At 46.9% G+C, this 25,291-nt stretch overlaps 1 protein-coding gene across 3 annotated transcripts in view; it reads left to right on the forward strand.

Moving 5' to 3' along the window:
• The window catches only part of GALNT17 (polypeptide N-acetylgalactosaminyltransferase 17), a 456,620-nt gene that overhangs the window by 207,251 nt on the left and 224,078 nt on the right, over positions 1–25,291 (forward strand). For all 3 annotated transcript variants that reach the window (XM_034670023.1, XM_034670022.1, XM_034670024.1), the window contains 2 exons: positions 13,757–13,931; positions 19,107–19,304. In XM_034670023.1, coding sequence (XP_034525914.1) covers positions 13,757–13,931; positions 19,107–19,304 — 373 coding nt within the window. The remainder of the gene's footprint in view (positions 1–13,756; positions 13,932–19,106; positions 19,305–25,291) is intronic.

The raw sequence follows: 25,291 nt of genomic DNA on the forward strand, positions 1-25,291 counted from the left end.
TCTCTCTCGGTCAAATAAATAAATAAAGTCTTTAAAAAAAAAAAGAAGAAGAAGAAGAAGGGGAATATGACAGAAGTTGCAAGTGTGGGAAGGGACTGCGTTCACTTTTTTGGCTATGCCAGGTCCAAATTCCTGTGGAAGTTTAGTGTGCCTTCAAAACTTAGATGAGGGGTAACTGCAGCCATCAGAATAGTATTAATGGCTTGAAATAATATTAGACTAAAATAATATTAAAATAACAATAGAGACCTCTTTATTTCTGCTACCATAATCCTTAATACATTTTTTTTTAAGATTTTATTTATTTATTCGACAGAGACGGAGACAGCCAGCGAGAGAGGGAACACAAGCAGGGGGAGTGGGAGAGGAAGAAGCAGGCTCATAGCAGAGGAGCCTGATGTGGGGCTCGATCCTATAACGCCGGGATCACGCCCTGAGCCAAAGGCAGACGCTTAACTGCTGTGCCACCCAGGCGCCCCCTTAATACATTTTTAAATCGTATAAAGTTTTCAGCTACTTTTTAAAAACTTCCCTCATTACCGTCTTTGTTACTAGACAGTAGTATGTGGAGGAAAAAGTAGAAGCAAATCCTGTGTGGTGTTGGCCAGGGCCCTTCCCTTTTCCGATCTCGAGTACTTGGGGATAATAGTGACTTTCATGCAGGGTTTAAATTGTGAGGGTTAGAGGTAACACTTGCAAAAGCCCACGGTACGAGTCCTGGCAGTATAATAAAAGATGTTCTCATTGAGTGTGCTCACAGTAGTGTTTGGTTTGCCAGCTCCAGATCACTCTTTAACGCTCTACTTCTGTGTCACCTCCCCTGGGGAGCCCTCCCGGATTTCCCAGCTGTGGCAGAATTGGAGGCCCTTCACCTCTGCTCCCCGGGCACCGGTGTGGAGTTTGGCACAGCACTTGGCCTGCTGCTTTGCCTTTGTATACTTGCCCATCTTTGGACTGGAAGCCCCTTTAGGGCAAGAACCATAACTCCTTCTTGCTGCGTTCCCAGCACCCCTCACACTGCTGAGTTACAGTGATTGCTGACTGTGTTCATGTAAATTGCATGTGGGCAAAGATTTTTTTTTTCCTACTCCATCCCGGGGGTTTTCGTACTTGGTCTCGTTGAACTATACATTGGGCTTCAATGCTATAGTTCTTTTGGTTGAGATCTCAAAAAGCACCGAACTCCAGTAATCAGCATTTGCATCTCTTGGTGATCAGGACGGCTGTGTACCTGGTCACTGATACTTCCCTGAGGGGCCAAGCACACCCGGCCAGGCTCTTCTCTTGGCTGACACATTCAGAGGCTGAGAGCAGGGTGGCTCGAGTTAGAAAACTTCTTTGAGTGGGAGGTCATACCCTCTGGCCTTCCAAAAGGGATTTTGGAGACGGCATGTCGGCATTGTTTGCTTTTCTTCTTGGCTTATAATTGCAGGGATGGGAGAAGTCCTGTGTTTCTGGAAGATAACATTTTTCCCGTGCTGTCGGAAGTAGCCAGGAGACACCTTGTTATCACACAGCTCCCTGCTGGCCCAGGCTTCCCTATTGGAACATCACCTGCTTTTCCCACAGCTGTCCAGAGCCTTCCTAATCAGAGACAATACTTGTTTTTGTCCCCAGCCGGATCGCTGCAGTGTGACAGCGTTTGCTCTGTGGGTCTGTAATCACAACTGGGGTGTGTATTTACACTTCTCCTTGTGTATTTTTAGGCCATGGGGAGGAAAGATTAAGAAAGAGAGTGTATACCTTACCCAGGCGACAGTGGGAGAACCCGTGTGAAAGCATCATAGGCTAACATCATAGGCTTTGAAACGCAATAATGAAAAAAAAAAAGGCAATAATGACAACAAAAACACCTTGCTATTTTGAAATAATTTTCAATTCATATGAAGTTGCAAAAATGGGCGGAAGTGTGAGGTGCCTTCTGTCAGTTCCTCCCACTGGCTACCATCTTGAAAAACGCTAGTCCATGATCATGACCCAGACATGGACTTTGGTACCGTCCACAGACCTTGCTCTGATTTGACCAGTTGAACGTGCGTGTGTGTGTGTGTGTGTGTGTGTGTGTGTGTGTGTTGTGTGTGGAGGTGATTCTGTTCACTTTTAGCCCATGTGTAGATTCCTGTAACCAACACAATTAAGATACAGAACTGTGCCAGCCCGCCAAAGCTCCCCCGTGCTCTCCTTCAATACCCACACCCCACTCCCACCCCCATCCCTGACCCCTGACAACCACTGATCTGTTCTCCGTCCTATAATTTTGTTATTTCCAGAATGTTCTCCAAATTGAACCGTACAGTATCTCATCATTGTGGTTGGCGTTTTACACTCAGCATCGGTCCCTTGAGATAAGTCCAAGTTACTGAGTTCATTCCTTTTGATTTCTGCAGAGTTTCGTGATGTGGCTTTGTCATACTTTGTTTCCCTCTTGGCCTGTGGAAGACATTTGGGTTGTTTCATTTGGGGTTTTTACCAGTAAAGTTGCTATCAACATTTGTGTACAGACATTCATGTGAGAATACATGTTCATCTCTGCGGGATACATGGCCAAGGATCCAATTGCAGGGTCTTATGACACATACATGTCCGCTCATTCCAGTTCTGTGATATCCCCTCTTTACAAAGTCCAATTAACTTTTAATCCTCCAACCCAGCCTCCAGTGGAAGATAAATTTCCGTTTTAACCTTGGTGACCATGACTATGGCACCAAAGGCAATGCTTGCATTCTACGGAAACCAGGAGTTATCCAGAATGCTTGTTGAAAGTTTTGCCCCATGGTCAGACTTTGGGTTCCCATTGATGGTAACCAACAAGAACGCTGGAGGACCGGTCTGACCCAACCCAGGGACGAGAGTGAGGCTGGGCCCTGGGAGAGTCAGACCCAGGCATTCAAAAGTGTTTGTGAATGACAGGCCACCTCCTCTCCGGATCACCTGGAGGAAAATACAGCTTGGGAGATGGCTCAAAGTTGTGTTATAATCTCAGCTTCCGCCATTGGAGAGGGACAGGCCCACCTCTCCAGGGGAATCCTAGGGAAGGAAAATGGTGCTTTAGTATGCTTCAGATGCCCTTCCTTGGACCTGCCAACAGTGTGTAGGAGGGCAGGGAACTGAACCACCACACCACAGTAACCATGGGAAAAGTTCCAGAAAGGGAGGGGGCTGGGTAGGTGAGCACACTGTGGACAGCATCTCACAGGGATTCATACTTAGGGTTCCTAGAAGTTGGGGAAATAAACCAGGTCTTTGTGGTACTTGAGTTGGCCCATGAGAGAGATTTGGGACATAGGGAAGTGAGAGGAAGCAACAGTAGGAAGAAGTATCCAAATAGAGGCAGGGAAGCTTGGGCACACAGAAGGAAGTGTGCAGATGGGATTTGATGTGTGCGAATTGACGGGTGGACTGGAGTTCCAGAGAGAATCTCAGTCAGGTATGGAGAGCCTTACTGAGCCACAGGATTAAGGAGGGATAGTGTGAACAGATGAGTCTTCGACATCCTCCAGCAATGCTGTGCAGCGTCCCAGCAAGAGGGATGCCCAGGCTGCTAGAACGGCCCCGCCGGGATGGGGATCACAGATGGAGTGGTAGAGCAAGGAAGCCCGGGGATGGTTGAAACAGTGGTCAGGAAGGCCACCAAGGCCATTTTCGCCTTTGTTCCTCAAAGACCAGTGCTCGAGCTTTGACCTTATTTTATTGGGAAAAAATGAGCTGGGTCCTTGACACGAGCGTCTATAGATCACTTTAGCTGCAAGCTCTGGTCGGCTTGCCCTTTGGCCTCAGGCTGTGCTACGGGGTCTGGAAAGGCCTGTGACCAAGACCAGCACCCAACCTAGAGCGAACCCTTGACTTGCTCTTGCCCTTAGGGCAAGATGGCTGCCTTCAGAGTCTTCAGGGGTGGGTCCTGACTGATCTCACCCATTTCCTGCTTTTCTTACACACAAGGGAGGACAGTCAGCTGCTTGGCCTCAAGGGGGTCTACTAGGAAATCCCCCCTTTGCAGGACATCCGGGAACACTGGGAGGGGGCCGGTACAAAGGCAGAGTGGATGTCCTGTCCAGGCGTGTCTCTGCCTCCCCAGGTGCCTGTGGGCCCGATGTAAGTGCACCCAGGTGCCCCTGGCCCCAGGGCACCCTCCCCTCTTGAGGCCTGTCCATTTTCATTCTCTTTCCACATCAGAACATTCTAGCCCCGTGCAGCTGGTGTGCCCGTGTGCGGTGGGCATTCCAGCTCCCCTGTGTTCTGGTGCTCAGAGCCTGGGATTCTGGCAGATAGTCTCCTGGGTCAGCGGAGACAGTAGGTTCCGTGGGTCTTTGGGGCCCTAACACAAGCTGCTCTTTACAGAACGCTTTCCTGCTATGTAAGGCTTCAACGTGGGCCATTTGTTGTGAGCATGCACGAGCCTCCTCGAGCCTAGGATCCATGCTGCCCTTGACCTTGGAGCATTCAGGGCTCTGAATAGAGTCCCCAAAGACTAGAGAAGGGTGGGCTGGCCAGAGGCCTTGGTCTGGTTATTCCATTCCTGGCTGCCACCAGCATCGAAAGAGAACTCGAGGCAACCCAGTGCCAAGATGTGACCCGGTTCTCTCCAGGGCTTCACGTCTCTTGGGTTCTGTTTTGCTCTCTCCACCCCTGCGCTTAATGACTATGACTTTTGCTATTTCAAGGAAAAATTTTGCCGGCTTTGGAGCATTCAGAATCAATATCGCAGTAAATAAGAAACATAATGAAAGAAAAGCACACTCCAGCCTGTAGACAAATTTTATCGCTTAAATTCACATGTTATTATTAGAATCAGCTGCAAATACCAGACTTGTGACTGCCTTTTGATGGGGCAGGATCGGGGAATGCTCTTTTAATTTGGGGCAGCAACTTGGAAGCACCCCCTATGGGCTTTATGATGTTTCCCTGTTGCTTTGGGCTACTTGTAGGTTTTGTTTTGTTTTGTTTTGTTTAAAGGTGAAATTTAAACGGGGGAAGCAGAGGAGAGGAATTTCTTAACAAAGGAATTGAAAGCAGGGATGGCTTTCCTTTTCAAAGCGCCTCTCATGAATGCACAACTCTGTGTGATATATTTAGTTTAACACTTTTGGTATATTTTGTGCCTTACATCTCTTCTCTTGCTTCTTTTCCTCTTTTGCTTTCTTTGGTCCTTACTTTGATCTCGCTATGGAATAGCCTTTAAAAAGCTTTCACACACAGCAAAAACATCTCTTTTTAATCTCCCCCATTCTTCCTGAAGTTTTCTGCTCCCGCCTCTTTTTTTTTTTTTTTTGCTCCCATAGTCAGAAAATGCATTATTTAAGTCACAAAGCTGAGAGCTGCTCGGAGAATAAAATATGCATTATAGCCGCCTTCTATATTATTTCAACCTGCATTTTAACATGCTCGCTTTCTCTCCGTGGATGTTTGCAAAGGCCAGGATTTCAGAGACAGGCAGCTTGTACAGTGGCATGGGGACCATGGCTCCTGTGCCACTGCTGTCCCTTCAGAGTCTGGTAGGACTGTCTGGAGATGCTCCAAGGACAGCACGTTCTTCTAGATCAACCCCACACCCATCCCTTTTGAGCCTCTCCAACAGCCCGTGGGCTTGTTCTCTGGAGAGGGCCAACCACCATCCGTGAACAGGTGCCAAGAGAGGTAAATGCATGCAGCGAGCTCAGAGGGAGATTATGGGCACTTCAGAGTTACAGAGGGGGCCAGCTGCGGGACAAACCCTACTTCTGTGTACAAGGTACGGTTCCTGTATGAGCCGGCCAATGACTTCGAATTTCACAGCATTGCATCCACAGGAATCAGAGGCAGAATGACGGGGAGGGTAGCCCGTGTCGCTTACAAACTGTGACTTGCGTTAAGGACCTTATCCTCTCTGCGCTTCAGTTTGCTCCTCCATAAAATGGGGATAATAGTACCCCTTACCTCACAGCGTCATCACGAGGCTAAAAAGAGCCAAAGCGGCTACAGCCGAGTATGGCACTTAGTTAGAACCAAGAAATATTAAATGTGAAAGCAAAAATGTAAAACAAAGACCTGTGAAAACAAAAGTTGTAGAACGTTAGAAATTGGCCAGATAGGTCATTCTGTCATTGATTGCGAAAGGGGAGCTGGTGTGAATAGTGTCCTGGAGCATTTCATGGTTAGCGGACAGTCTTAGCTTGCTTAGGGATTTTGGCATCGAGATGATTCATTGTAGACGTGGACGAGCATCATATTTGAAGTCTTTGAAGAGTCTTGCATCCCCGAAGTCAGACTCACTGGGGTGTACTCACTGTCCAGCTAACAAAACTCATGCTTTGGGACGTCTGCAGCCTGACAATGGTTCACCCATTGTTTTAGGACTGTGTTTACCCCAAAGCCCATGTGTTTTTGAAAAATTACAAAGAAGAGATTTTTTTTTTTTTGAGAGAGAGGGAAAGAGAGAGAGAGCGAGCACAAGATGGGGGTGGGGTGGGGTAGAGGGAGAGACAGAGAGAGAATCTTAAGCAGGCACCACACCCAGTGCGGAGCACAACGCGGGGCTCGATCTCACAACCCTGAGATCATGTCCTGAGCCAAAATCAAGAGTTGGACGCTTAACTGAGCCACCCAGGCGCCCTAAGAGATTTTCTTTTTCATAAAGAGGAGCCTCTAAATTCTACAAACTTTCAGTCCTGTGAAACCCAGATTTCTTTCTGGAACTTCCTAGCTCCATTTGACAAATGGGAAACCCATATATTGCATGACCAGGTTATGTGACCAGGTCTCTCTATCTTCCCTTTTTTATCTTAAAAGATAATTTTTTAAAATGCACGGTTGGTTTTTTTGGCCACTTTTCTGCATTGAGCTGGTTAGTTGTTTCAGACACAAAGATATTCACAGGCATACCTCAAAAGCCGTGTGTTTGAAGTCCATATTCTATGTCTTTCTGTGGTACCGTAGCTGATTTTTACATTAAACATATCTCGTAAAAAAAAAAAAAAAAGACACTGCAGAAATGTAGGGCTAATAACGACTAATAACTCTGCTAAACCCCTGTGTTGAAGACCATGTTTTTTCCCTGAATGATCTTAAAGCCCCCAAGCGTGGTGAGCTGGACGTTTTCATCAGGGATGGAGAGAATGCTGGTGTCAGGGGAGCCTGGGAGTATGACATAGATTCAAGGTCTGGATCCTCTACTCAGAGAGGCCAGAACCCCCTTCACCGAGGCTGGAATTGCTTTTGGAACAAGCTTCTGGTCGACTAGATGACCAAAATGAAGGTCAGAAAAGCAAACTGGCAGCAAAACATAAAATCAGATCTTCAGTGAGGCCTAAGTGTTAAAAATCACACTCAAAACAACTCTTCACTTCTCCTTCCCCAACTTCAAAGTTGACCCAGGCTTATAGACCAAAAGGCCACATGCTGCTGTGTGATTCCATTTTAATGAAATAGCCAGAAGAGGCAGATTCATAGAGATGGAAAGTGGATTAGTGGTCACCAGAGGCTGAGGTGGGGGTAGGAAATGGAGAGTGACTGCTTAAGGTGCAGGGTTCATGTTTGGTGTGATGGAAAGTACTAGAATTAGATAGTGGTGATGGTTGCACCACATTGTGAATGCACAGAATGCCACTGAATCGTACACTTAAAAATAATCAAGATGGTCAATTTTATGTCGTGTGTATTTTATCACACTAATGAAAAAGAATCCGGCAATGCTTTCAAGAAGTTTTGGGTTTGAATTAGAATTGTCTGGAGTTCTGGTCAACCCTACTAAAGCGAACTAAATTAGAAACTCTCAGAGTGTGTCTGGAAACCTGTATGTATACAAGCTCCCAGGCGATTCCCAGGTTGGGACCACATTCTAAGAAACGCTGGCTTTGAGGCAGGCATTTTTTTGTTTTTTTACTTTTAATTGGAACATGCCATATGTGCCATTTTCTCATCCCAGCTGTCACAACCCATGCATTCCCAGCTAGCAGCATGCCCAAAGCTCAGCAGCTGCTGGCAGGGAGAAGTGATGGTAGTAAGTGGCTGTGGGGATGACAGTGGCATTGAGAGTGGGAAGTAATATTAGTAGAATTGTAGCACTAATAGCAATAACAAGAAGAGTCATGGGAGTGAGAACAGAAGCCAGGAACCTATGTGGTCCTGGGCAGGGGACGGACCTAATGGCGAGGTTGCTTTGTGCAGGGGTGACTAGCAGTGGGGATTCAGTTTGGGAAATGGCAAGACAAACCCTCATCACGAAGACTGGATCACCTTCAAGGAGCTCCATCTTTCAGAGGAGGTGGGAGAAGAAGTTACTGAGAAGTACTGAGAAGAGGGAGAAGAAATACTGAGAAGTAGTTACTCTCAGGTAGTGGGAAAAGAAAAGATGGGCGGTGGCACCACTGGGATTCTGGAACTTCTGCTCAGTTAGGATAAGTCCCATTCCACTCACAGGGCCTAATTCACCCACATGGGGTTGTAGAGGTGGTCGCCACTAAGCCAGAGCTACTCAAAGCGCGTTCCTTAGGCCAGCAGCAGCAACAGCCCCTTGGAACTTGCTAGAAATGCAAATTCTTGGACCACACCCCAGACCTACCAGGCATTCTGATGCAGGTCCACGTTTGAGAAACACTCATCTAAGCTTACACTGACTCACCTGAGTTGCCATACCTTGAGGGAGAATTAGAACATTCGGTAGGTTTCATCATCAAGGCATAATAACTGTGTGAGTGTTGGGAGGTACAGACATGGCTCAGCCCTGGGCAGCATGGCCACTTGCAAGTTCACGTCTTTGTGGCACCAAGGTTCATGGGCTGGTCCTGGAACAGGTAGAGATAAGTTTGCAAGGCCAACACTTGCTTCTGAGCAGGGCTTAGATACAGGACTGGACTGATGGTTTATCCTCCAATATCACTGTAAGTGTGGAATCTAGATATAATTCTGTAATAATGTTTTTGCTGCAGTTCTCAGTGTCTGTAACTTTCTTGTTGCCAATATGTACTCCTTAAGCCTGAATGACAGGTGTTTCTTTTATTGGTAAGGAGAAGATATATCTCTCTTCTGGTCCCTTCTGATTACAGGTGGTGTTTGCTTCTTCCCTCTTGACCTCCCCAAATGCTATTTACCAAAACCTTAAAAACACAAGGGTTCCCAAATGACTCTGGACCAATTTACTACTGGATTTTATAACACTGGAAGATAAACACTTATTTTTGCAGACATGAGTTTTGGTTTTTTTCCTCTGAATTTGCTGGTGAGAAAAATCATATGTAAAATGTTTTTCTTACTGTTATTATAATATCCAAGCTGGTTTCATCTGTTAAGGATGATAAAGGATCTCAGGTGATGGGGGTGACATTTCTTACCACTGTCAGGTTGGGGATGGGTTTCTTTCTCTGGTGAGCTTGAGGGCCTTGTTTTTACTTGGTGAACGTGTAGGCTCTCTTGCTTTAAGGCAATTTCCAAATCTCAACACCCCAGTGCCTCAGACTGTTAAAACTGTGTTCCACCAGGATTACTCTTTCTGGAAGTCTCCTGAGCTCTCCCACTCATCCACTTCTCTTGAGGCAATCCTATTCCTGCAGGACACAGCTGCTTCCAGAAGGGAATTCCGTTTTCTATCTGGTCCCACCAGGAGCCTACCCTTTGTCTAGATCTATGGGCCATTCTCAGCTCTCATTTTCTCTAATGCATTTGATTTTCTGACATTGGACGTTGGGTTACTCTTTGAGGATAAGGATTGTGTCATTTTCAGCCATGCAAGCGCTCTGTACATATTTGTGAAATGAATGCGCATAACCTCCTTTTGAAACTCTACCCTTGATATGATTCTGCCCCTGTGACACTGTTTCTAGCCAGCCTTGTTCCCTGGCTCTTCTTCCTGCCTCTTAAATGCGCATGTGTCCCAAAGTGCTGGACCAAGGTCTTCACTCCATCTCTTGTAATCTCCAGCCTTTTGTATGATATCATCTCTCACCACTGTGTCCCCAATACTGTGTGCCTCTCTCCTTACCTCTGGGTCACTAGTTTGGTTCAACAGTCTACCTGAGTGTCTGCTGGCACTTCAGCCTGTCCCCAGGTGAACTCACCAACCTGTTCCTCTTTCCTTTTTCTCTTTTCTGATTCATGACATCTTCCCAGTCTCCCAGATACTAGTGTTTCTGTCACCTAAGAAGATCCAGTTCCGTGCTTATGTATTTTGCTCTGTGTTTATGTATCCTGGGGTAGTGAGAACGCATATCCAAACTTTCTGCTTAACTCAGACCCTCCCTTCTTCATGAACCACCCCCAACCAAAATAATTTCTCCCTCTGTGACCCTACCTAGCACTTCCCTGTATGGCCAGTTTTCTTTGGCTATGAGCTCCATTTTCCTCGTCATGCTGATTATTGTCATTTTAGGAACATATCTCACCTCCTTACCTAGATTGTAAGCATCTGGAGGACGCACTTATGTCTGACTTGATTGTAAATCCAGGCAGGGACACGAGGTTTAGAACCACATGTGGTGACTGGGAAAAGAAGCCTGACGAGTATCCCTTGTTCTTGAATCTTGCTGGTTAGATGGTGGCATCTCCCTCAGTCTTCCCCTAAAAGCCCATAGACCGTCACTTCCGTTGTGTTTAGAACAATGTGTCCCCAAACCTTGTAAGTGAGGTTGGTGTCTACCACTATACAGTGGGCCCCAGACTTCAAAATGATATCGACTAGCTAGGAAGACAAGCTGTCATTCATGGGAAGTTATAAAATTGATCTGCATTGATAATATTAATAGGTCAATTATTATTAGAAATCACATTTATTGAATGCCTATGAAGAGCTTTAGATGTAACATCTCATTTATTCTTAGCAGCCATAAGGCTAGTACCAAATGAGCAGGCATTTCCTTTTTATACTTTTCAAAGCCCTTTCATGTCCATATCTCAGTGGCCTTGAGCTGTAGAGGGCGGTGACAGTGAACCACACTGTCTTTTGCCAATGGTGTAAATGCCTGTCACTCTCTCCACCTTCAGTGGAGTGTCTCAGTCAAAACCACAGAACAAATGCGGAAACCACTTGGCTTTTAGACACGGTGACTGGCCTGTCCAGGAGCTGCCATCCAGTTACCAGGCGCAGAGCCCCACTGTGGTCCCAGGTCGCCTGGCAGCTAAAGGGTAACAGTGCCTGTGGGTGACCTGGTGTGGTGCTTAGCACGATTTTCTCCTACACCTACGGAGATTCCCCAAATTCCTACCACCATGGCCATTCCTAGTGAATGGGCAGGTTTCCCGCCATACCATTCTGTGGGTGAGGTGCCCATGAGCAATGCATTGCCTTCCATGACACGTCCCTTCATCCCCTGCCCACCCAGCCAGCCAGCACTCATGAGGAAAAGTGAAAACCCAAGCAGGCGTGGCCTGCCCAACACTCTCACTAGAATTCTTGTTCCAAGAAATTTAATGGAGAGGAAAATCCAGCCAACATTCCATCAGTAGATGGTGTCTGGAAGCTGAAAACCATGTATTTGGTTATCCTTCCCTCACGGTGGGTGAAGAAGCAGAGGCTTCTCCACCAGCCCCCTCGCGAACCCTGGGATGATGGCAAGTACTGGTGAAACCAGTTGGTGAAAACACCAACAATAAATAACTTGTTGAGGGTGTATAATACACCAAGCACGCGCCAAGAAAGCCCATGTGTTGAGCTCAGTAGTTCTCAAAGTGGTTCCCCATACCACTGGGTCTTGTTAGAAACACAAATACTCAGGCCCTGAGATTGGAACTGTGGGGGAGGGGCCTGGCAATCTGTTTACGCACCCCCAGGGGGTGCTAATATGCCCTTTAGTTTGAGAGCCATTGTTCTAGAGTGGAGGTCTTTTCCCACCTTGGGAGCAGTTTCCTCAGGCTCCCTGGGCTGCCCTGAAATCTCTGTCCAAGTGCCCTCTACCTGTGTGCATGGAAAGAGGGAAGATTAATGCCAGCTACTCAAGGTTGAGCCTTTACACTGTGGCAGTGATAATTCTTGGCATTCTCTCAATAGTAACTCATTTGGTCCTCAACACAACGCTATGAGGTCCATACTGTGATTATCACCCCCCTTCTACAGAGGAGGAAATTGAGGCCTGAATTGATTGGCTTAATCTCTCAGGGCCACTCAGGTGATAAGTGGCAGCACTGGGTTCTGAATCCTAGGCAGCCCGACTGCAGAGTGAATACCCAAGCACACGCGATGCCTTGTTAGTGCTTTATGCCCCTTCCCTGCCCAGATTCCAGTTTTTTCCCCTTTCCAAATGAATACCCTGCTATATTAGTTTGCTTGGGCTGCCATAACCAAGGACCACAGCCTGGGCGGCTTGAACAACAGGAATTTATTTTCTCCCATTCCTGGAGGCTGGAAGTCCAAGATCAAGGTGTGGGCAGGGTTGGTTTCTCCTGAGGTCTCTCCCCTCGGTATGCAGATAGCCACCTTCTCGTGGCTTCTTTGTGAGTGCCCCCTGGTGGTTCCAAATCTCTTCTTATAAGAACACCAGTCAGATTGGATTAGGGCCACACTAACAACCTCCTTTTAAATTAATCACCTCCTTCAAGTCCCTATCTGCAAATAGGCTCACATTCTGAGCACCCAGGGGGTAGGGCTTCGACAGATGGATTTTGGGGAGTGCACAGAGCAGCCCATCATGTTCCCATCCCCTCACCATCCGTGCACTGGACAGACAGGAGCCGTTTCATGTCTCCGCGCCTTGGAGACTCTCCCCTCCCATCCATCTACACACCCTGGCCTCGGCATTTCTTCCCCGGTCCCATGGCTGCATCATTCCCCGGGACAACACCCATGACCTAGAATGCTCCGCTCTACCTATGCTCAAATGTATGGCTTTAATTTCCCAAAGTTGCCAAGTATAATTAGGAAGTGAGGGGTCTTCACGACCCCTTTTTGGGTTTCTTTCGAGTGAAGTCAGAGGTAACAGTGTCTCTTACAGGACGGTTTGTGGCCTGCTTCTATGCTCCCAAGCCCCACGAGTGACCTATAGCAGGGTGGGTCCTTGCAGTGTGCAGATCTGTGAGTCCCCTCCTGGGGAGCCCCTTCCCCCTCCCCCTCCATCCAGTGATTCTCGTGTACAGAAAGGGGTCAACCATCCTGTCTATGGCGTTAGACACATTTGGTTCGTGTGTTAGCTCTTCCATTACTCCATGTGTGACTTCGAGACGGGTTAGCCTCCCCAAGACTGTTTCTTCATTTGCAGAGTGGAATGAATCTAGTTAATTGATGGAATTAATCTAGCTCCCTCCTAGGTTGCTGTGAGGATTAAATTAGATCGTATAAATAATGCACTGTATACCACCTGCTTGTTGCACACGGGGGACGGGGTGTGCAATCTCTGGTAGGGCAGCATTTCTGCTCCTTGGCAAAGATTACCTTATTAAACTAAGACCACAGTAACACCCTTGTTAACTGTGCAACTAGTGCACGACTATGGGTCTCGACCACCCAGGACATGGACTCTAAGAACCAGTGTATGTACAGATGGGAAAAACCTATATAGAAGTTGCATAACAGGACCCAGGGGACAGTGGGAGGGCAGGAATGCTGGCCTGGAGCCAGGTGTAGATTCTGTCCAGCTGTATACCTTGGACATGGGACGAATGTTACTGTCCTGGGTTTGATGTGTCCGCAGTATCTTCTGACTCTCACGCGGACCGAGTTGTCTCCTCTACTAAAATTACTACCATGCCAACTTTTCTGCCTCTACGAACTCCCTGAAAATCCGTTGGCATCGCAGTGGGTTGGACATACAGGTGAAATGACATGTTTATGGACCTTCTTGCATTTTGTCATTTGTAGAGGAGCTGAAGGCCCCCTTGGAGGAGTACGTCCACAAGCGCTACCCTGGGCTGGTGAAGGTGGTGCGCAATCAAAAAAGAGAGGGCCTGATCCGAGCTCGCATCGAGGGCTGGAAGGTGGCCACGGGCCAGGTCACTGGCTTCTTTGATGCCCATGTGGAATTCACCGCTGGCTGGTAGGTCACAAGCTGGACCCCAGGGGCACTGAGGACCCACAGTAGTGTGGTCAGGAGGAGTTAGAATCTGGGAGGTGGAAACTTGGCCTGTTTGCTCTGGGCCTATAGAACAATGGAGAAGGGTTGGTTGATAATCTGGGACAAAACTGGGAGGCAAGGAAAAATTTGCTGTCTACTCTGTTCTTCATTGTTGCGGTCATCACCATCACCACCACCATCCAAATTCCCAGCGAAAATGACATATTAATTGGACAGAACTCAGATAATCCTTGCTGAGGGGACAAGATAGCCATTGTTCTCTTCTCCCATTTGCTTGTTCCCTTGTCGGAGGATGGTTAAGTGCTATTTGGAGGCAAGAGATCCATTTATAATTCTACCTGCTTAGAGAAAGCCTCCTGGAACCCATGGGATTATCTGTAACATCATTTGGGATAAGGGAAGGGTTTATCTCTGCAGATGTGGCCCCCAATGGATTCTCAGGTGGTGAAAAGAACAATCTGGGAGAAATTGAGAGAGAGGGAGGCACAGGGAGAGGAGGAGACTTAGGACGCAAGAATAGTAAAGCATCAAAGTGCCCAAATCACTCAATGAGCATGCTGACATTGGGTTAGGACTTGACAGCTGAAAAGCACCGTCATGTGGTTGTTGCTGACTACCCAGCAAGAAATCAAGTCAGAGGTTAAATAACCTGTGCTCAGTTTGCTTATTTACTAAGAAGCAGAGTCTTTAATTTCACAAATCATGTTTGTACCAGCTCACCGGTACCATCTTGAATAAATGCTGTTCACGGTACCAGATGGGAAGAGCTGCTATCCCACCCCCAATGAGACATTAAAACATCTGTTCTTCTTCATTTGCAACACACTGTAGAATCTCTGTAACAGCTGGATCAAAGGACAGTGGTTATGCTCGTGAGCACATGAAGCCTGGGAACCCAGGGTCACGGTTAACACTGTTGCTTTCAAATGCACATGGGTATCTGGTGTCCTTTCCTGGTTTTTCTGCCACCAGCAGACCTGGTGACACACCGCTGTATGTTTGCAGCCCTGACCTCCCCTAAGCTTCAGAGTTGTTTGTCTCTCATAAATGGTTCTCAAAGTGTGGTCCCCAGACCAGCAGCAGCATCTGGGAACTTGTTTGAGATGCAGATTCTTGGCCTCCCCTAAGACCTCGGAAATCAGAAGCCTGGGGGTGGGTCCAGCAGTCTGTTTTAATCAGCCCTCCAGGTAACTCTGATGCTCACTCAGGTTTCAGAACCATTGAGCTGGAAGCCTTACGAACAGATGCACTCGAATGTCCCATTGGTACTTTTTGCCTTTTTTTGCCACATCCTTGCCTCCCTGTTCCTTTTCTGTCAAAACTGGTGGCTCTACCATGTCCCCTTTCAGTTGATTCTTCCTTCCCCATCATGTCACTCATCCAGTCAACCTCTAGCTCTCATCACCTCTAGCTCTAGCTGGTTTTCCCTTCTGTTTTGCACCTCTGCCCTTTCCCTTTGGCCTTGACCTGCACTCGCCCATCTCACACCTTCATCATCATGCACCTAAACGAACACAGTGGCTGCCTGAATTGTGCTTTTGACAAATATTTGCTGGATGCCTACCACTGTCCCAACACTGTCCTAGGCCAGGGGTAGGGGACCAACTGTTCAGATCTGCCTAGTGCTGAGGGATTTCCCAAAATGCAGGACTTTCAGCGGTAAAACCGGAACAATCGTGGGCAAACTGGGATAGTTGGTCATTCAACTGAAGGTCACTCATCTTTCAGAATCTGATAGGATGTGGTATCTGCCCTTAAGGAGCCCATAGTCTAACTGGTCTCTGTGCCAGCCTTAGCCCATCGCACTCAATTTCCACATGTCTACCAGAGTGATATATGTGATATATATGAGGAACCTTGTGGTTCCTCCTTACAAGGTGGACACTTTGTCTCAGCTTTCACCGGGCTATACTGCAGTCATAATCTCCAGCCTCGGTGATTTACAACAACAGAGATTTTCATCTTGTCTGTGGGGCAGGTCTGCTGCTGGTTCTCTGTAGCTCTGCTCCAAACATCCTTTGCTGTCTGAGACCCCAAGGAGGTTTTTGTGCAACTTAAGGTAACTTGCGAAAGTCAACGGAATTGGTTATAGCAACTCTTAAAACTGGCGTTAGTTTTGCAATATTAGCTGAAACATAGTACAGAGAAAACAGGACATTTGAGTTCAGTTGCTTATAATCTGTAACTTTAAAACGGCTTAATTTTGTACAGTTTACACACATAGTCACTTAGGGAAAGCCCTTCCGAGGCTATGTCCTTTTTGTTTAAAAAAGTGGCATTTGTTCCCCCTTCTTGGAAGGGAACATTGATATTTGACAGTCTTTACACTGTCATCTCATGTACATAAAATGGAAATCTGGTTCTAAGAGACTGTGTAGACCATGTATTTTATTTTATATGCCAATCTACTTTATTGTGAAAAGATTAGAGATTTGATTCAGGACTTGTGGAAACTTGTAGTAAAATGCCTTAAGCTGTTAACTGTGAGGTGTGAAGTGGGAATTGCTCAGTGGGTTGGTTGGACTATGTAGGTCTACATTTGTTACGGGGCAAATAAACAGTATTAAAACAACTACCTCAAGAAAACCCAAATTTTAAAAACTATAGTCTGTAGATTAACAATCTGGTGATTGCTAAAGTGAGGCTGTTTGTATTTATTTATTTGATGTAGCTATATTGCCACCCCAGATAGGCTACAGTTCTCCCTGATTTTCAAATCCAGCAATTTTCCTCATGGGTTATGGTCTGGGGAACATAAGAGAATTGTATTATTATCTAAAAACACGATTAGGTGGTGGGCATTTCTCAGCAAGAGCATTTAGTGCCAGTGAAGAGTGCGAGTGACCGAGCCCGGCGGCGCGCCGCTCCTGAGCATGGTGGTGGCAGCTCCATCCAGGGTTGACTGGGGTGGGGCCGGGGTAACAGGTCACACGGAGACGTTCAGGAGTCGCAGAGAATCGGAGGCTGCTTCCCTGAATGAACCTATTAGTTTGCTATCTTTCACTGAAGATGCGCTTCTGGCTTGAAGCTGCACAAAGGGCAACACGCAGATAATTAAAAAATATCAAATACAACTCAGTATTGAAATGAGAGACACACGTCCTGTGACTGCAGTCCGAAGCGACAGGAAGCAGGAGTCTGTCGGGGACGTCCCATTTCTGTGGCTCGGGAACGGCTCTGTAAGTTTCTGCTCAGATGTGACGTCATCTCTTTTGTTCACACCCCATTGGCCAGAGCAGGTCACATGATAACTGGGGTTGAAGGAGGGAGTGCGCCGCCAAGCCGGAAGCGCAGCGGGCAGCTTGGTAAAAGGTTGGGTTGGCTCCAGGGAGGGGTGCAAATAACTGGGGACGGGTGTACCTTCCCTTGCAGACTGGGAGATCACACTCCACAGCTTCAGAAGCGTTAGTGGAGCGAAGGTCTCGGCCCCTGTGCTTAGAAGTTCACCACAGTGAGGGGTTAACTGAATGTGTCTATACAGCGGGGCGCCAGACCAGCCGGGGATGGGGAGGGTAGGGGGGCCGCTGCCCCGGTCAAGGACGCAGTGGAGCTTATGGGTAGGGCGTGAAGCCCGACCATCCAGGTTAGAAACCCGGCTCTGCCACCGGCTGGCTGTGTGGCCCCGGGGGCAAGCCACTTAACCTCATTTGTCAAATGCTGATCATATTGTCTGACTCCTGGGACCGTTGTGAGACACGTGAGCCTGCCTGGCCCATGTGGAATGTGTCCAATGGTGCCTGGCACATAGTAAATATCAGCTACCGTTAGCTCATGAGGAAAAGTACTGTGTTCCAAGATTAGCAAAGACAAGGTGTAGTCAGAGCGACTTGATGAGGTGGGGAAGATGGTCCAAGAGGAAGGAGAGAGCCTTCCTACCAGGAGAAATCAAGGATGGCTTCTTGGGAGAGGTGGCACTTGATCTGGTAAGACTCCATAGGTAGCTAGACTTCTTGCCAGTGCCAAGGGCATTCCCGGAGGAGGACAGCATGAGCAGGTGCTTGCAGGGGTGAAGCTCCAAAGAGTATCCGGAAGCTGTGGAGAGTCAGTCCCACTTGGCTTCAGCCTATATGATGTGTGCAAAAGCATTGGAGGCAGTAAATGGCCCAGGGTATATTTTATTGCTCGTTTTAAATAGAAAGATGAGATGAGCCAACAGGTAATTCAATAGCTGGAAATGAAAAGAGATGGGAGGCAGGCCGAGCGTTCTCATTATTCTTCCAAATAATGCAGAGGAATGGGATTTTCACTTGACTCTTTTCCAAAGCCTGAGCTCTGTTCTAAGCAGGGAGATTAATGCCCTGGCTTATGAGAGCCATCTTTCCTTCCCGAATCTGGGAGACAATCCTTTCCTACGTCTGCCTTGGAGACACACACTGGTGGGGAGGGTCTGACCATCTGCTTTCTTCTAAGCCGACAGGGCTGCACCTTGAACCCCGAGCCAGGTCCCTGCCTGTTTCCTGCTGCAGCCCTGAGGGGGTAGGCTAGCTGGGAGGCAGGATTTCGCCTGCCTTTGCATTTAATTAGTTCTCTCCTGCCATTGCTAACCAATTCAATTAGATCCCTTTTAAGAAATCAATTGAATAATCAATTAAAACAACTGAAACAGTCACACACACCAAGAAGCTAGCGAAATGCTTATTAAAACCAGGCCATCAAAGGGCAGAAGTGACCCATTTGGGGAGAGAAAATTCAGCTCCTGCTGAAGAGACAAGAGGCATCAACCAGTGCCCGGAGAATATGGAAAACACTGGGAAGCCTGAGCGCAGTGCAAAGCCCGAACCACGAACCACGTGGAGTCAGCCAGCCTTGCCTTGGCTTAGGCTGTCAGCACAAAAGAGAGGCCTGGGGATGTCTGGGGGAGAGGGCCCGCGTTCTGAATTCTTGCTCTGGGCCTCTTGGGCCCAGGCAACAGCACCCTATGATCCCCTGGGGGCCAGGAGTACCACCTTACAGAGCATGCTCATAGTGGCACGGTCTACCAGGTGCCTCAGTTTCCACCTGAGCCCCAGCCCACCCAGGCCCCCCCTCTATAGCTAGGTCGCTTCTGTTCATTCCCTGTGGTGTGGTGGTCTGTACCAGTGGAGGGGTGGACCTGCCGCAGGAGAGAGATTTTACTTCTCCTTCCCTGTGTTTCAGGGCGGAGCCGGTTCTGTCCCGAATCCAGGAGAACCGGAAGCGAGTGATCCTTCCATCCATCGACAACATCAAGCAGGACACCTTTGAGGTGCAGCGGTACGAGAACTCGGCCCACGGCTACAGCTGGGAGTTGTGGTGCATGTACATCAGCCCCCCAAAAGACTGGTGGGACGCCGGAGACCCTTCTCTCCCCATCAGGTCAGTGTCAGGCAGGCTCTGGAGGCATCGCATCCCCAGATCCCAGGGATACAGGAACCCGGAGGGAGGGAGTGTATGAGAGGCTGCCTGGGGCAGACCAGCAGTGCACAGAAGTTATTTTGAGACTTCTCGGTGTCTTAACCCTCAGAGCTTTCTCGCTGAGGAAAGACACCACATTTTGCTTCTTTTGCTAAAGTTTTCAAGTGCAGCCTTTCAAACGGTATTACTGAAAGATCGCAATGATAGGAACGTCCACCTCCTTTTATTCATCCTCCTGTCTGATGGGCTGTGTGCAGGAGCTTGACCTGTGACCCTTGAGAGGTGTTAATTCCCGTGTCTCTTTCATACCTGCAACCTTCCATCAATCTTTTCATGATGTGGGAACACGGAGAAAAGAACAATATTTGTGTGACCCTCGCCCACGTCCCACCCTGCTACCCCCAGAAATGAAGGGATCAGTACCCCAGAATGCACCAGCTGCGAAGCTCATAGAAGGGATGTTGAGTAATGGGGGTTGATTTTGATGTCCTATTCCTATGGCTGCTGTAACAGATTACAACCAGTGTGGTGGCTGGAAGCAACGTGGATGTATTCTCTTAGTCTGAAATGAGCTTTACAGAGCTAAACTCGAGGTGTGCTCCGTGGCAAGGGTCCTCTTGGAGGCTGTAGGGGAGAATCCATTTCCGTGCCTTCTCCAGCTTCTAGAAGTCCTCACTCCTTGGTTTGTGGCTACATCACATCCCTCTTCCTCCTCATCCTTTATCACACGCCCTCCTTCTCCCTCTGACTTTCTTGCCTCCCGTGTGATGCGCCCTTGTGATGACATTTACGGTCCATGTGAATTATCTAAACGAATCCTCTGGCCCGTGATGAATCCCATCTGCAAAGTCCTTTTTCCCATGTCCGGTAACATTTACAGGTTCCAGACATTAGAACGTGGGTTGTTTTGAGGGGAGGTGGGCCTTGTTCAGCCCACTACAGATGCTCTGATTTGTAACGAATATGATACCTGAGTTATCGTTTAGTATCCTGTGAGTTCTGCTGAAGGGCCAAAGTGACTTCAAGTCTTCAGGGTTCTGTCTGCAGTTAGAAGAAGTGGCAGAGGCCTTCTTACTTGGCCTGGCGTTAGAGCGGTGTTTGTTGATATGAAGGAGGGTGGCAAGAAGGAATTGTGGACTAGGATGAGGACTTTCTGAAGTTTCTAGTCATCACATTTTAAATAACTTAGATGCCTCATGTTCCCTTATTTTTCTGCTCAAATTGAAAGCTGAGGAACTAATCACATTCGAGTAGAGCTTCCCATGGGCAGATCTGTGCAATGAGGAAGGTGATGTTTTGGGCCAGTAACTTCCTCCATCAGAGATGTCTCGTGACTCAGTTTCCATCCCAGTCTCTATGTTCGATGCCATTGTGCAATGCTGCAGGGCCACACTCTTGGCTCCTTGCCAGTAATTGCATAGACTCATCTGGGAAGTTAAAGCATAACCCTTGGGATATTTAAATTTAATGGGTAAGGTACCACCTCACAGCCATTAGGATGGCTACTATCAAGCAAACAAAAAAGCAGAAAGCAGCAAGTGTTGGCAAGGATGTGGAGAAACTGGAATCCTTAAGCATTGCTTGTAGAAGTGTCAAATCATGTAGCTGTTATGGAAAACGGTATGATGGTTCCTCAAAAAATTTTTAAAAAATAGAATTACCACGTGATCTAGCAATTTCCCCTCTGGATACATACCCCAAAGCATTGAAAGCAGCCTCTAAAAGAGATATTTGCACACCCATGTTCATAGCAGCATTATTCACAATAGCCAAAAGGTGGAGGTAACCCAAATGTCCACCAGCAGATGGATGGGTGGATAAAACGGGGGGTATGAATACAATGGAATATCATTCAGCTTTAAAAAAGGAAGGAAGTTCCGACATACGCTACAGCATGGCTCAACCTTGGGGACCTTATGCTAAGCGAAATAAACCAGTCACCAAAGGCAAATACTATATGATTCCACTCATATGAGGTACCTAGAATGGCCAAATTTATGGAGACAGAAGAATGGTAGTTGGCAGGTGCTGGAGAGAAGAGAGGCATAGGGAGTTCTTACTTGATGTGTGTAGACGTGCAGTTTTGTAAGATGAAAAGCGTTCTGAAGATCGTTTGCACAATAGCATGAATGAAATTAACACTGCTGAACTAAACACACAGAGTACTTCATCCCTGACCCACGGGGAGGCTGACCTCCAGCCGTGATGGATACGGGAATGGGCTAACAGTGCTGTTAGCCACGGAGGGAAAGCAGCGGGTACGGTACCATGCTGTAAGATGCCCAGAAAACATAGCTATTCCTACGTATGAAAGGCACTAAGAGGAAATTTAGCTTGTATTTTATGAGTTACGGTAATATTAACAGATGATTAATACGTACTTTAAAAAGACTCAAGAAAATAGTCATGATCATGAGTCATTAATATTACGTGTATCTCTGATGTACAAAACAGAATCAAGTATCAATGATCTCTTTTTAATGTATCATAACTTACGAAATGCTTAATTTGTTAATAGTGGATGGAACTATTTAATTGTAGGATGGAGTTTTTATGGCCCTTCTGATGTTATTATGCAGATACACTATGATTTCTTAAATGTTAGGACATGGTAGTTTCCACTCCCCACTGCGATCCTAATATTTTAATAGTAATGATTTTATTTTGGTGAGGGATGGGATGGGGAGAACATTTTCACAATCCAAATGGCATTTGACTGGATGAGGCTGTAGGTACTGAATCTTCCCAGTAGACAACATAATATAGGAGATTTTGTATTAAGAACATTTATATCCTTAAAAAAAAGGAAAATGTATATCCTTTCTGTTTTACTTCTTTCCCTTTTTCTTCATATATATATATATATATTTTTTTTTTTTTCCTCCTGCCTGGTAAATAGTTTATTTTCCATGGTTTTCCGTTTGTTCTCTGCTTTTCTTTGTCTCCACCAGAGCTTCCGGAGTGGAGAGTGGGCAGGTGCCATTAAAGAGAGTGGAGTCCAAGTATAAGGGTGGGGTGTGGGGACTGAAGAACACGTGCCCGCCCCCCAACAAGGAGGCAGGTGCTACCAGCCCCAGGTGATGGTGCTGGGATGGGGGGGCAGGGACACAGACTTTGAAAAGAAGACACAAATCCAGATCATTCCATCTGGCTTCCTCCTCACTGCTAAATGTTGGCCAAAACATCCCTCTTCTTCAGAGCTATGAGAGAGACCTCTGTCATTCCCAGGACAGCTGTAGTCCCTGCTTCTCACACCAGGAGCTGTGGGCACTGGCACTATATGGCGTTACTGCAGAACTGGGGGATTTGGGGAAAGAGTCACTCAGAGCCATAGGAGAAGCATAGTTACTTTCTGGAGCTTGAGTTAAGCCATGTGAGGTCCCCCTGTCGCCTCCATTGTATGTCACTGCCCTCTACTGCTGAGATTCTTCATTGAAAGACTCAGGAGCCCTGCCCCAGCTCTTACCTCTCAGAGAAGGGTCTCAGTGGGAGAGCGGCTGGAGTCCTATTCTTTCTGTCATTCACTCATCTGTTCCTCAAAGGAAGGTTCTTCCAGTTGCTCCGTGTAGGGCCTGGGGAATCTGAATCTCTAACCTGCTTTATCCAGGTGGCAGGAGCCCTCCTTCCTCGAGCCTCTCCCAAGGCTCCCTCCACCTCTGCCTTTGCATCTGCCCCGCGCCCTCTTCCTGCTAGGGTCCCCCTACTCCAGAGCTGCCTTTTATTTCCAAGTCATTCATTCATTTGTTTACATATGCGTTTTAAACATTTATTTTTTTCAAGCTTTTTTGACATATGATTGACAAATAAAAACTGTATATTTAGCGTGTACAGTGTGATGTTCTGGTATAGGTGCGCATGGCAGAATGGTTACCACCATCAAGCCATTTAACATTTCCATCACTTTACGTAATTACTTTCTTTAAACTGGTCGGGAACCCTTAAGATCTATTCTCTCAGGTAATTTCGAGTATATGGTACATTAATAATAACCGTAGTTGTCATGCTATACATTAGATCTCTAGAACTTACCTGTCTTGTAATTGGTACCTTATACCCTTGGACCAGCGCCTCTCCATTTCCCCCACCCTCAGCCTCTGGCAACCACTACGCTAATCTCTGTTTCCCTATGAGTTTGACTTTGTTAGATTCCATATGTAGGTGCAATCATTCCGTATTTGTGTTTCTCTGTCTGACTTATTTCACTCGGTATTAGACCTTCAAGGTTCATTCACGTTGTTGCAAATGGCAGGATTTCCTTCTTCCTTAAGGCTGGGTAGTATTCATTGTATAGATACATCACATTTTCTTGGTCTAGTTCACCCACTGATGGACACTTAGATTGTTTCCGTATCATATAGGCTACAATCTTGGACAGCTCTTTTTTTCTGTTTTGCTTTGTTGATAATTTTATTTAAGGTGGTGAAAGACACATAACATAAATTTTACCATTTTAACCATTTTATGATATAGAATTCAGTGGCATTAAGTACATTCACGCTATTGTGCACCCATCAACACTCACTGTCCAATTCCTTCCCCAGTAGACAGTCATCCCCTCCTCCCCACTCTGCCCCCCCCCAGCCCCTCACAGCCACCAGTCTGCTTTGTGTCTCTATGGACTTCCTGGTCTGGACAATTCATATAAGTGGAACCATACACTCTGTGGGGTTTTGAGCTTCGACATAGCATAAAGTTTGCAAGGTTCATCCGTGTTGTAATGTGTGAGTACTTCATTCCTTTTTTATAGTGAACTTTAATAATGACCACTTTGAAAGTGGTCATAGGCCAACATTTGTTCTGAGTTCCATATCTGCTTCCAGGATTCACATACCTTTGTCCCACATGGGAGAGGAGAGGTGACTCCACAGGCCACTTTCCCTTTGCTAAACCTGGGTCGGAGAGCAGTGAGGTGGTTTCTTTTCTGCCAGAAGCACTGGCCACCAGGCTTGGGTCAGATGGTTGGATCCCCATTCTCTCCAAGGAGCACCTTGCCCCAGGGAAGCTCTTCTGACACATTCATCCCCTAAACGCCGCTCCCTCATCAGCTGTTCTTAGCTATCGACATTGAACCTTCTGCACGATCTCCTTGAATATAGCATCAATTGCTTGAACATCTTCTTCCCAGGTGAGGACATGAAAAGTGCTGTTTTAACACAGTGCATAGAATTGAGGGCACAGAGCAAGGAGAGGAAAGGTCTGAAGACATAGGAAGGAGGGAGGGTTGGTTGGAAACGAAGAACCCTGGAGCATAGGGAGGAGGTCAGTCAAGAACACAAACAGTAGTTTGGTCTAGAAAAGCAGGAAGAGAGAGCACATGCTTTATGACCTACATTTTCCTCAGGAAAGAGGAGGAGAAATCATCCTTAAAAGTGAGATTTAGGCCTTGCATGGGAGGCTATGGGAAAGTGATAAAGGTCTGGAATCATTTCTGGAAGGAATGAGAATGGATGAGCTGACCAAGAACAAAGAAGTAATTGATGGCGGTTTTGAGGATCTGGGAATATACATTCAACAAATCTTCCGTGAGAATTCCCTGACAAAAGCACTGCTATGAATTCAGTTGTATTTGGATATAAACTTAAATTTTATGATTTCTAACGTTGTGTCCATGTATGTGAAAAACAGTAGCAAACATAAGCATGAGGGGATATAGTCTGTGTTGGGAGCATGTTGAATTCATGGAAACCTAGCCTAGCTCAGCAGCCTTCAGAGATGCGTAGCTCACAGCGTGGCAAGTGCTGATCCTTCCAGTTCTTTCCAGCTGTAAAATCCCATAGGTTTTACCAGGAGGCAAGGGTCTCTGGTGTCACCAGAGATGGGACATTTTCCAGCACATTGCTTCCAGGGACTGTCTGCAGTTGAATTAGGCATCCTCTGTGAGGTGCCGGGGGTGCCTGCCTGCTCTGTGTTAGGTGACCCTGTAATTAGTGGCATTACTCATTAATAAC

This window comes from Ailuropoda melanoleuca, chromosome 10 (assembly GCF_002007445.2).
Source record: "Ailuropoda melanoleuca isolate Jingjing chromosome 10, ASM200744v2, whole genome shotgun sequence".
Classification (NCBI taxonomy): Eukaryota; Metazoa; Chordata; class Mammalia; order Carnivora; family Ursidae; genus Ailuropoda; species Ailuropoda melanoleuca.